The following is a 13,162-nucleotide window of genomic DNA, read 5'->3' as shown; positions in this document are numbered from 1 at the left end:
GCAAGAGAGCCACCTGGTTCACCGATGAGCTGCAGACCTCCAAAGACACCTGCCAGAAACTGGAGAAGATATGGCTCCACGAACGCACTCCGGACAACCACGCAGCCCACAAGGACGACACCCGCAGACATCACCACCTCATCAGATTAGCCAAGAGATCCTCCATCAAAGACTACCTGGAAAACAACGCACATGACAGCAAAAAGCTCTTCAGCATCGTAAAGGAACTCTCCAACCCCAGCACCAATGCCAACGACATACCGCCCTCACAAGAACTGTGCAACTCACTAGCCATATTCTTCCACCGCAAGATCGCTGACATCCATGACAGCTTCCACACCATGACCGCCCTGACCACGCCAGACCCCACCTCCCCTGCGAACACCACCAGCGGCAACCACCCGACCTCCTGGTCCAACATCAACGACGACGAGACACGCAAAGTCATGAACTCCATCCACTCAGGATCTCCGTCAGACCCGTGCCCACACCACATATTCAACAAAGCAGACGCTGCCATCGCACCCCAACTACGGAAGGTCATCAACATCTCCTTCGAAAACAGCGACATTCCAGGAAAGCTGGAAACACGCCGAAATCAACGCCCTCCTCAAGAAGCCCAAGGCGGACCCCAAGGACCTCAAGAACTTCCGGCCCATCTCCCTGCTCCCGGTCCCGGCAAAGATCACCGAGAAAATCGTCAACATGCAACTGGCCCGCCACCTGGAAGACAACAACATCTTGGACCCGTCCCAGTCCGGGTTCAGACGGAACCACAGCACCGAGACAGCCCTCATCGCCGCCACAGACGACATCAGGCGCCAACTAGACAACGGCGAAACATCAACCCTCATCCTCGACCTGTCAGCCGCCTTCGACAAGGTCTGCCATCGGACTCTAAAGACACGCCTCATGGAAGCGGAATCCAAGAGAAGGCCCTTGACTCGACCACGCCCTTCCTCTCCGGCAGAACCCAGAGCGTCCGTCTCACGCCCTTCCGATCCGAGGCCACGGACAGCATCTGCGGCGTCCCCCAGGGCTCATCCCGACGCTGTTCAACATCTACATGGCCCCTCTCGCACAAGTGGCCCGCTAACACGACCTCAACATCATCTCCTACGCCGCCGACACCCAGCTCATCCTCTCCATCACAAGGACCCGCACACCGCCAAAACCAATCTCCACGAGGGAATGAAGGCCGTCGCCGACTGGATGAGGAACAGCCATCTGAAGCTGAACTCAGACAAGACAGAGGTACTCATCCTCGTACCCACCCCCTCAGCCTGGGACGACTCCTGGTGGCCGACCACACTGGGAACTGCACCGACACCCACCAACCATGCACGCAACCTAGGATTCATCCGTGACTCCTCCCTCTCCATGTCTAAACAGATCAACGTCATCTCCTCCTCCTGCTACAACACCCTCCGCATGCTCCGCAGGATCTACAAGTGGATCCCGAACGAAACAAGAAGAACGGTGACACAGGCCCTCGTCAGCAGCAGACTGGACTACGGCAACACACTCTACGCAGGAATCCCAGCCAAACACCTATGACGACTACAACGCATCCAAAACGCCTCCATCCGACTGATCGTCAACGTCCCCCGCCGCAGCCACATCACCTCCACCTGAGAGACCTACACTGGCTCCCCATCGACAAGAGGATCACCTTCAAGCTCCTCACCCACGTAGACAAAGCACTCCACAACGCCGGACCAGCCTACCTGAACAGCAGGCTCAGCTTCTACACCCCGACCCGCCAGCTCCGCTCCGCCAGCCTCGCCCTTGCCGCTGTCTCCCGCATCCAACAAACAACCTCCGGAGGCAGATCCTTCTCCTACCTCGCCGCCAAGACCTGGAACACCCTCCCTACGGCAGACCCAAGACCTACTCGCCTTCAGAAGACTCCTTAAGACCTGGCTCTTCGAGCAGTCGCGGCACCCCCTCCCCTCAGCGCCTTGAGACCCTCACGGGTAACTAGCGCGCTTTACAAGTACTCTGATTGATTGATTGATTGATTGCACAGCAAATGTTCAGCATTTAGAGTGGCTAAAATATCCTTATTTAACAATCCTAAATTTGTGATCCTTCTCTCTGTTACAGTCAATGAGTAATTAATCAGTTTTTTCTTTCTATTCATATTTAGCAGATAATACACAGCTCCATGGAAAAATCCCATAGCATGTTAACTTTTTTCACTTTGTGGTGCACTTAAAACAAATAAATAAAGTGAACTGTACCTTTTAATGTGCAGGAAAGGGACCGGTCCTAACAGGACAAAACATGCAGCTGTCCCCAAGCAACCAATGACGACAAACCATTTACGTACCGCCTAAAAACAAAAAATGCATCTTCTTCAGTGCACATTTATACATTTTACTTTGTTGTCCTTTTTCTGTTCTCTGGCTAATACTTAATTTGGGTTATTCAGCTCTTTACTGCCATACCCTACCTCTTTCATGTTCATTTCACTTCTCATCTGGCACAAATATGGAACAACATTCATGGTACCTGTTACAATGTGGTTGGTGACTAATGGTTTCATCTGTAAGATTACATGACTAGCTCTTGTTACATCGTTTTGGTGCATAAAAATATTCACAAAAAAAAGAATGAAAAAGAACCAATGCAAAGATAAGAAATGTTCCAATTACTTACCGGTAATTACATTACTCAGAGTACATTTTCGACTATGTCAATTACGTAATGAGGCTGACGTGCCTCACAGATACACCCTTTCAAATCCAAAAAGAGTACTAAAGCCCCACCCACCCTCTTCACTTCCTGTTTTAGTTGACTGAAGGCACCAAAGAAATACAGATGGAATGGTCACCACAGGGCAGATGGAAGGTGTTAATTATTCTAAACGAAAAAGTACTAGGAGTAATGTAAACACAGTCCAGGGCACACGTTATGGGGACATAACAATAGTAGAAATGTCTCGTATTGTACCAATTTCTGTGGTCGACACCAGTATATTTGTTCGAAAGTATTTAATAATGCAACAACAAAGAAACAACCAGCCGACACGTGTTTCGTCACATAGGGAACTGTCCCGTGACTTCAATTCAATTCAATTCAAATAAGCTTTATTCGGTTGGGACATACAACCTTAAAAGCACAATATATGATCACATTACATGAAAAAACAATTGATAAAAAGTTGACATCCATAATGAAAATGACATACAAATACTGATTCCATTAAACATCATAAACTGCGTCAGTTCTCCTAATGTAAACAATAGACTCATAGCAGCATTACATAATTTTGGTAACAAAGATCCAGGACACGTGGGCTTCAAAAAGTGCAAAGTGTAAAGTGCAAGGTGCTTAATTAGTGAGACCATCCCTAATCATTGTGGAGATAGTTAATTACGTTAGAACAACATACTCTTCCTGGCATTGATTGAACTTAAAAAAATGTAACGGTATAGAAACAAATCTCAGGTTCTTAGGGTCATAGCAGCATTAGTGGTTTTGGCATCATACTTTCTAAACAATGGTTTAAGATAAGCAATTCTAAAAGACAGGTACAAATCACATAAAAGTAAAAAGTGCAAGGTGCTCTGCTTTGTGTTCCCGTCACAAAGGCATGGGGAAACGGGGCGCTGTTTCATCGTAGGGAATGCAACTAAATCATGCACAAGGCCTAACCTCATTCTGGTTAAAACATAGCGGTGGGAAGGTCTCGTGACAAGTGAAAGGTATGTTTGGAAGCCCTCCGTATCTATATGCAGATGATAAAGTTGATACTTGGTTTGCTTCCTTACTATTTTCAGCCTGCGTTTATTCTTATGGGACAGGAAGGTACTCTTTAACTCCTGTTTGGACAAACCAGAGGCTTCATTTTGATTTTCCAAGATAGTTAGATCGAATATGACCCGAAAGGAATTTGCTAAATAATTAAGCCAGGGGATCTTAAGTAATTATCCAGTCGCAGGCAATCATTAATAATAGACTTGGTAAAAATGGTCTCCTCTTTTAACCATATTGATCTCCATAACTGATGTGGTCTCAGGGCTATTAAATCCATCAGATAATTAGGACCAACTTCCCAATGTATAAGTTCAGAGGAGGCTGAGACCGGGAGACATAAAAGCTTGTTTTTAAAATAATTCTCTTCCATTTGTAAATCACAGCAAGAATGGTATCCCCAAATCACAGCCCCATAGAGTGCAACCGATGTGCATCTTGCTTTATAAATATTAACCAGGTCTTTGATACGGCGATCCCCTAAGTTAGAAGCAAATTTAAAAACACCATATATGCTTTTCCTCAATTTGGCCCGGACATGAGACAATTTATGGTTCAGTTTCCCATCCGAAGAAAAGGAAATACCTAAATAACAAAAATTATCCACGTTTTGTACTTTATTGCCTTCAATAAAAAAGGTTTCAAACTCTTGTATTTCGGGCCGCATACCATTGTAAAAGTTTTAGCCTTATTTATCATCAGCTTCCTCTTACTAATAAAAGCCGCAAACCCATCGATTACCCTCTGGAGGCTTACCCTTGACTTCTTCAGGGCTATTGGAGGTTGGAAACGTCCTGGTGTGCTGTGTGGAAATTAGGGTAGAGTGCACGAGGAAGTGTAAGACGCCTAGGCAAACTGTTGCTAATGACGTCCAGGTAATGAAGGAGACAATTAGGTGGGTGAGCCATACTGCGGGGAAGTATGAGACATCTTAGGGGACAGTATAAGGAATGTCTAGTGTCAGGAGTGAGCGAAGGCTGGGTGCGCCAAACTACTCGAGTTGGTAGGAGAGGACGAACAGACACTGGGTCCGTCTCGATATCCTTGAAATATATACTGTCACGTTGGGAAACTGACATTAGCTGTTATTGTTGGATGCTTATCATTTCCAATTGTGTACACTTGTTTGTTTCTGAGCCCTGAAGAAATCACTGCGCAAAACCGTAGAGCGCAATGAAACGTGCGTTGGCGAAGGCTTTCGAGAATAAACTGAAGTGATTGTTCCAGCAAAGAATCAAGCATTTTTGTTACACTGCTATTGATATACTGTATATACTGTTAGTGTGTGCAGGGGATTGTTGTTTTGTTCTACCAGTGGTTATCCCCGCGCTGGGGAGGAGGGTGGCCCTCCCTACCCTTATGCACCGCAATCCTTACTTATTATTAGTGTATACTCACATGCGCACTGCCCTGGAGTGCCAATCCCCTCAGAACTACCTACCGAGTAGTTTCAAAGGAAAGCAAGGAGCTCAAGGTGAAGAAATTGCCCTACATGGGCATCTCCTAACTGATGAGGGCTCATTTGATTGAAGCAAGATAGAGCAAAGGAAGGGTCCTGGGATGAGGAATATGAGATGGCTAGGGTACCAGTCACTATTGAGAGTTGGACGGCGGCATCTTGATATACGCCAGCAGGTAATGTGAGAAATTCCAGGAAGCCGTGCAGAGTTGTTTAAATACATGTATGCGATCTGGAAGGTTCACATTACTTTTGGGAGGTACACCTGGGTGAGGTATGATGAGGAATTCAGAGCGAGTTTGGCTTACGATGCCAAGGGCAAGTGGGGGGGAGCCGGATAATGATTTGTGACCCCATACCATGGGGCTATCGTGGCCCACGCCAACGATCTTTATGGCCTGTGGGTTGCCAGTGACATAGCAGCCCTTTGGAAGCGTGGAAAAGCGTGGCTCAATGGTTAGAGCGGCAGACCCTGATGCAGAGGTCTGGCCCGGGACCAGGGTTCAATTCCCGCCTCGGCGGCTCTTGGACTCAATTTCCCCGGACCTGATAATTCTCGCCTCCGTGCCTAGTCTAATCATGGGTCCCACTCTGTGACTCTGGGCAATAGCTTGCTTAATCTCCACAACGGCCCCAGCAGCGCTTGGATGCCTGGTTTCACCTTGGAGGTGTCCAGGAGTGGACATTTCACAGGAAAGCCAGGATGGGTTCCACAGCGGTATGAATACAGTGCTACGAGACCTCTGGGTAGAAGTGCGCTTTATAAAATACAAACACATTTACATTTACAAGCATCAGGAAAAGGAGAGCCAAGTCAAAGAAGGGCGTGTTCAGCATAAAACAGACTTGTGCCTTAGGGGATTATTGTAAATTTAGACACAAATGTTCAAGAAGTGCGAACAGGCACCCACATATACATTGCAGAGGGAATGCAGGGACAAAAAAGGGGAAGGGGGGACAGTGGCAGCAGTAAGGGTACAAAGGGGGAAGTTTGGGAAATCCAAGCACTGGGGGGGAAGGGCTCATATGCCAGTTAAATTGTATAGATTGGCATACTGATTGCAATGATACGGGAACCGGGAGGACAGGGAGTTATTGACAGCAGGGTTTCGCGATGGCATTACATTGGGGTATGAAGGTATAGAGATGGGCAAAGAACAAAGTCAGAGCGAGACCACCCAAAGGTGGTGCAGGGTAAGCTATACAAGGAAGTCATGGAGGGGCAGAACGTGGGCCCTTTCGACGCCTGGCCACAAGAGAGGTTCATTGTCTCGCAATTGGGGTAGTACTGAAAAGGGAGAAGGGGAAGTTTTGACTGATACAGCACCTTGTCCTTGCCCTTGGGCCAGGCCATTAATGATTTCATTCCAGAGGATCTTTCGAGGATCTACTCTTCAATGGATGTGGCACTGGACATTGTGAGTAAGGCAGGTCAGAGGCGACTATGGCAAAGAGTGACATCAAGTCAGTGTTCAGGCTGCTGCTTGTTTCTCTCCAGTATTTTGAGCTGTTGTGTATACAGTTGTGGGAACAATGGCACGTGGATAAGGCACTGTCAATGGCTGGCATTGTCAAATCTGTCTTTGCTCCACTATTGGATACGTTTGGAAGCAGGGGTTAAGGAGGACATGGGGATGTGGCAGGCATTCTTGACTCATTTCAAAGGGGTGTCATTGGAAGCCTTATGTGAATGATCGGACTGGCAAATACAAGTCTTTTCTGATTCTGCAGGAGGGACATGCTTTGGTCTGTAATGGCAGGTACATTGGTGTGTTGAACGATGGGTGGAGGACTAGAAGAGGGGTGTGAGAAGCATTGCCTTTCTGAAGTTGTTTCCATTGTTAATGGTGCAGGCTCTGTGTGGAGGTGGATTTGCAAACAAAAAAGTGTTGTTCAACATGGATAACATGATAGTGATGGAGGTGGTGAACCGCCAGTCACCGCGTGAGGTACAAGTCTTGAAGTTGCTGAACGTTTTTGTGCTGATCTGTTTATGCCAGAACATTTGTTTCGAGGCACGACGTGTACTAGGACAAGATAATTACAGTGCAGATGCTCTGTCCCGTTTTCAGTGACAGAGACTCTGTGGTCTTGTTTGGGAGTGGACAAGGACTAGATGGTGATGCCGGCAGACTTGTGGAAAGTAGTAGAAAAAGGATGCTGCAATTGGTAATTGGTTCCTGGGCCATTTCTACAAGATGGGTGTACGGTCAGGCATGGTGGGAGTTTTTGACATTAGGGGCCCAGAGGAGAAGATGGGACAGCCACAATGGCAGACGGCATGATGATGTGGTGAATTCTATCGTGGAAAAGGTGGAACAGGGTTGGTTGAGGGTAACTATCACCAGGAAGCTTTCCAGTATTGCTTCCCTTGGGAAGCATTTGTGGGGTTATGTGCCTTCGACTGGAGAACTGGGTAAGTGGCTATTGGAAAGTGGGCGGGGGAGGATGGTAATGGGGGTTAAAAGCAGTTACCTCTTGTTAGACTTGGCCCTTTTGGCAGGTTCACCCCTAAACTTTTTGCTTTGATATGTGACCTGGTGTTAGTTATTTTTGGTTTCTGTGCACTTTAACACTGTGTCCCAGAGTAAAGTGCGTGCGCTCTCTGAGTGCATGTTGTGAGATTGGCCTGCCCTCCCATAGGAATGCATGAGGAATGTGAGTGTCCATGGTACTTCCTGATGCGTGGGGAGTGCAGGGTCGACTTTGGTATGTGCGAACTCGTGAGATTGAATGGTGCGCAATGATGTGTGCGGCGTTGATGTGTCTAGTTTGGAAGTGCCACTTCTAGATGCAGGTATGTCTGTGTAATAAATGTGAAGTGACTGTCTGGCTTGTGATTGGCTGGAGCTGGCTGGTGTGCCTGGCTCCAGGAGTCAGGATGGGTCTGCCCCGGTGGTGAATGGAGAGATCTGCATGTTGATGTGAGGGAGGGATGCACCTGAGACCTGAATAGGGCTGGGCTTTCCCTACAGAATGCTGGCTCCGCCCCCTGTGGTGCGACTGATGACCCTAGCCTGTCCTCTGAATAGGGAGAGGGGCTGAACACAACAAAGTGCTCCAGAACCAGCTGCAACTGGTTCTCCCCCTGCCCTGCAGCCTGAGACAAATAATTATGTGCATAAAAAGGGGTGTGACCCCATAAATGTGTTCTCTTTTCTAATCCTAACCTGAGGGGGGCCTGCTGCTGCTGGGCGCCAGGAGGACTGCCACTGGGGACTGCCTCCCTGCCTGGAGGGCCCTGTGAGCTGGCCCCCTGCCTTCCTAAGGACTTTTTCTAGACTTTGTCCCTGGACCTGTGGGACTTTGGTGGCCTGCCAGCGCCTGGGAAGTGCTGGCCTCGCCCTCAAAAATAGCGCGTTGCACCACTAGTGCGGCGATCCCTATCTTGAGGCATTCCCCGGCGTGGGGATCCCCCATTTCCTCATTTTCTGTGCAGGTGCCCTCCCCGCTTATTTGCCGTACATTTTAATCATTGGCAGGTGCCCACCCTGCATGGTGTGACTAGCGGGTGCGGACCCCGCGTTTCTGCAGCTTCTGGCCCCTAGCATTAATAGCGGGTGCCTACCCTGCTTTCTATAGTCTTTAAAGAGGGAGCCTACCCCTCGAAATCACCGCCAGCGGCCCGGGAGCTTTGGGAAGGCCTCCCCCCCCGTTGCCGACATCACGAGGCCGCCACACTGGGATTGGTCCCAGCCGTGGGCATTGCCTTGCAACAAAGAGGAAGTAGCGGGACATCGCGGCACCGGAGAAGTGAAACCGGAAGCCAGCGGCGGCTCGAGCAGGGCTCCCCTGAGGAAAGGGAGAGCCCCGCTTGGCGCCTGGAGACCGGTGCCAGAGTAAAGACCCAGGCGGGAGCCTACCCCGCGCTGGGCGGCACCGGAAGGAAGACCCGCCCCTGCATGCTGCTGGTGAAGCCCCTGTGAGTAGTGCAGAGGAGGGAGTTATCTTGTCAGGAAGTCAGGAGTCCCCGTAGACGAAAGGGGAGCTCCCTGTGCCCAAGTGCGGTGCCTTTTGAGGCACCACGCCTGACTCAACTGTTTCTGAGTGGGCCTGCCGTTGTGGGTCGCTCCAACGTGAGGGGCAACAGTTTAGTTAGAGCCGGAGAGGCTCCACCAAAGGGGGCATTGTTCTTCCGAGCCCATGAGGCTCCCGGGCACATTGTTGATTAGAGCCCGAGAGGCTCCCACACCCACATTGTTGGGGGCATTTCCGAGGGTAGAGCGGCCCCGGTTGGTAGCGGGCCACTTCGCCAGTGTGGCTGCATACTTGTTCTCGAGCCCACAAGACTCCAACGTGAATTGGGGCATTTTGTATCTAGAGCCCACAAGGCTCCCACGTTGTTTTTGGGCACTATGTTATTTGGAAGCCCAGAGGAGAGCCAGGAGGCACGCTGGTGCCAGGCTCAGTTCCAGCCGCCCAGCACTTAGTGGGCAGCTGCATCGTTTAGGCCCTTGCGCATTCTTCTTTGGCTGCCTGTGCAGCCAGCCCAGACATTCTGGACATTGGGTCTGTGAGCCCCTGAGAGGCCAAGTTGGCCTAGGGGCAGTTATGTGATTTTTGGTGCAAATGTGATTACCAGCCTAATGTGATCTATACCTCTACATGTGTTTGTCCTGCCTAGGAGGTTGTTTTACCTAGTATAGTTCTACTAGTGAGGTTGTGTCCCTGCGTGATATATGCCTAAGGTGGTTAGGGTTGCGTAGTGTGTACCTACGTTTTACCAGTAATTACTGGTTGTGTTCTACAAGTGCTATTTTATGCTACAATTATCCTATGTTCTAAGTGCTAATTTCTACCAAGTGCTATTCCTGACAGTGGTCCACGTGGCCCTGTCCCATGTATATAATCCCCTGTAAATATTGCCCAGTGCCAGTTGGCACAGTGTACCTGTGTGATTATGACCTAATGTGTTTATGGTAATACAAAGGCTATTTTTATATATAACCTTGTGTGGAGTTCCTTTTGTGGGGGACCTGGGATGTTGTTGTTGGTGGGTGCATGCGCAAATACTTAACTTACATTGCCTCCGGGATCAGCCTTGCTGCTCGTGTCACGTTGCTAAGGGGGTGAGCAGGGATTATCTTTGGAGTGTAACTTCCTTGCCCTAACTAGAGTGGTGGTTTCTGCCTGGCTTTGGCGCAAGCCTCAGCCAACCAGAAATCCCATTTCTAACACCTCTGTTTTGGCCATTTATTTGCAAACTGATAGATCTCTTGACAGCATTATGCTCCAGTGTCGCGGAAGCGGTTTTATTTTCATATCTGATGTGTTGCATGGTTTTTGGGGCTTTCAGGGTGTCAGAGATGCTTGGATGGAAAGGGGTTGTAGGTCTATGTTGATGGGATTACAAGTCAGCATTCTGAAATCCACGGTGGATCAGGAAGGAAAAGGGGCTACAGGATGACTGCGGCCACATCCACACAGTGTTGTCCGGTTTTGTGGTGCTGGAAGTTGCAAGGATGAGCAGGAGGCCCACAGGGCATTGTTTTCCAGCTTGTAAATGGGTCACCGGTGTCATCCTTTCAGCTTTTGCAAGTGCTGCAAGAGGCTCTGCAGCATGTGGGGCTGCCAACAGCAGAATATGGGACATATTTCTTTAGAATCGTGGCCCGTTATAAATACTGTTAAAACGGACCACAATTGAGAGATTTGGCACTGAGCCTAAGGGCACAGCTGTGTTTTTACCAGTGCCTGTCAGTGGGTTAAATATTTGCCCCACCAGTTTTGTCTGTCGCTGGCCACCACTGCAAAGTAGTTAAATGACAAAGCTACACACAGTCAGACTCTAAGCCTTTTGTTGGAATGTATTTTGGGCATTTATTTTGAGCAAAGTTCAGCACTGGAGTAGTCTACGGGTCCCAGCCTGGAATGGAGGCGAATTTGGTAAGTGGCATTATACAGGAAAAAGAGTCAACATTCAGAACAAAATTCAAGTTAAAGTAATGTCAATTTCACAGGGTAAGTTAAGGTCACTTTTACAAAAACACTTGAGGATGTCAAGCAATAATATGGGAATAATATAAGAGTACGTAAATAGAACGCTGACACAAAACACACAATATATTCCTGGATACCACCGAAATGAAGAACAAAAAGTTGGTTGATTGAGGACAATGGACATGTGCCCAAAATAACAGTGCGTATATGTAAATAACAGCTAGGTGGTCACCATAAGTGGTGTATAGCCACTGACAGAAAATAAGAATTATGGACACAGGCGGTAAGTAACAGTCTGAACAGCCTGATTCCGTTGGTTTTCTGGAAACTGAGATATTTGGCAGGGTGGAGGATCCTTGAAGGAGCAATCGTTGCAGACCTGAATCTGGTTCGCTTTTAGTAAGAAAAAGGCATTCTTTGGGATGAAGAGCGCAAATTTTAGCAGGGTAGTAGATACGAAAAGTAAAAACTGGGGGTTTGTTTCAAATGCTGTGCAAAACGCAGCAGTTAAGCTGAATTCATTTTGCAACCTTCAGGGAATGACGTGATTCCAAGGCCCAATAAATGTGATCCCAATTGCGTAGCTTACTGCAGTTCATCAAGAGGGAGTGTAATTGCTACTCATTAAAAAATACTTTGCAGGAACGGACATTGAATACCACTGGTTAGAAATAACGACCTCCTTGGTGACACCTGCTCCATATCAACTTCAGGTATATGGGTCCTTCGAAGAAGCAGTTTTAAGTTAAATATAATCAGCAAAAATATTGTCTGACAAAAATATCGAGTCCTAAATATGGTTTACAAAATCTACGCTCACTGGGTGTAGATTTTATACCAGTAATCGTAATGAGGCGCAATTTTTGTAAATAATATTTAGGGCATCACATTTCTGCCAGAAGATATTTAGTTATGCTGTTCTGGTACAGCATTTAAATGGTTCTCAAGGATTCAAGGACATGGCCATTTGTATCAAGCTTGGACGGTGAGCCACGATGCATCCTACTAGGCACCAAAAAGGAACCTGGTATCAATTAAAGCTCATCGATCAACCACTGAGGCACCTAATATCAATTATGGCACATCTGATCAACCACTGAGGAACCCGGTATCAATTGTAGCACATCTGATCAATCACTGAGGAACCTGGTATCCATCATTGCACGTATCACACAAAATGCACAACTGTGGTCAAGGTCATGTGTATATGGTAAATGAGTAAGACAACCTCTCTCATCACCCATGTGATGTCATGCAGCTGACTAGGGGAGACATCCCTTAAAGATAAGAACCCTCACTCACCCGAGGGTGACATGCTTCATCATATGGGTCCCCCTTACCAGTGTAGAAATCCTAGTCCACACTGGGAGCTACTACTCCGGGATCTTAAAGGAGGAGCTCAGAGATGTTTTTGTGGGCAACGGGATGATAATCCCATATGTGAGCAAGAAAGGTGTAGTGAAGATTGCAGCGCTGTGTCAAAGAATAACAAGTGAATTTAAAACTATCTAAGGGGATACACTAAACTATTTTATTGGTGTGTTCCACTTGACAGGATTAAAAAGTAACAGCACAGTGGTATAGAGGTAGAACCACTGTCACTAAGTGGTCGACATGTTTCAGCCTCTTGATCATAAAGTATCATCGGCTTTCTTCAGGACCAGTTGGAAAAAATGTGATATTGCTGCTGTCAGTATGTGACAAAAACAATACCGGGACTGCACTGTAGCACTGATTGCAAGACGCATGTGTCGTCTTGGCTAAACCGGCTTCAGGACACTTAAGGTACATTTCGCGCATGTGCGCGACCCAGACACTACCTTTAATAACGAGAGCGCGTTGATAGCAGTGTAGTGTTATGCTGCACTAAATGCGCATGCGCAGTCTATCAGCGTGTATCCAGAGCGCATGCGCAGTTCTAAAACAGGCGATTAGGGTAGACGCCGTTCAACATTAGGCCCCCGCCGCAGCAGCTGCGGGCAATCTAATCAATTAATCATACGC

The 13,162-nt window shown here is 47.9% G+C and overlaps 1 protein-coding gene across 2 annotated transcripts in view; it reads right to left on the bottom strand.

The window, feature by feature from the left end:
• Positions 1 to 13,162, bottom strand: part of LOC144763557 (MFS-type transporter SLC18B1-like) — a 664,439-nt gene that overhangs the window by 307,574 nt on the left and 343,703 nt on the right. For both annotated transcript variants that reach the window (XM_078649273.1, XM_078649272.1), the window contains one exon: positions 2,244 to 2,335. In XM_078649273.1, the coding sequence (XP_078505399.1) occupies positions 2,244 to 2,335 (92 nt within the window). The remainder of the gene's footprint in view (positions 1 to 2,243; positions 2,336 to 13,162) is intronic.

Source organism: Lissotriton helveticus, chromosome 6 (assembly GCF_964261635.1).
Source record: "Lissotriton helveticus chromosome 6, aLisHel1.1, whole genome shotgun sequence".
Classification (NCBI taxonomy): domain Eukaryota; kingdom Metazoa; phylum Chordata; class Amphibia; order Caudata; family Salamandridae; genus Lissotriton; species Lissotriton helveticus.
Note: the sequence above shows the minus strand (reverse complement) of the source record. Positions and strands in the feature narration are given on the sequence as shown.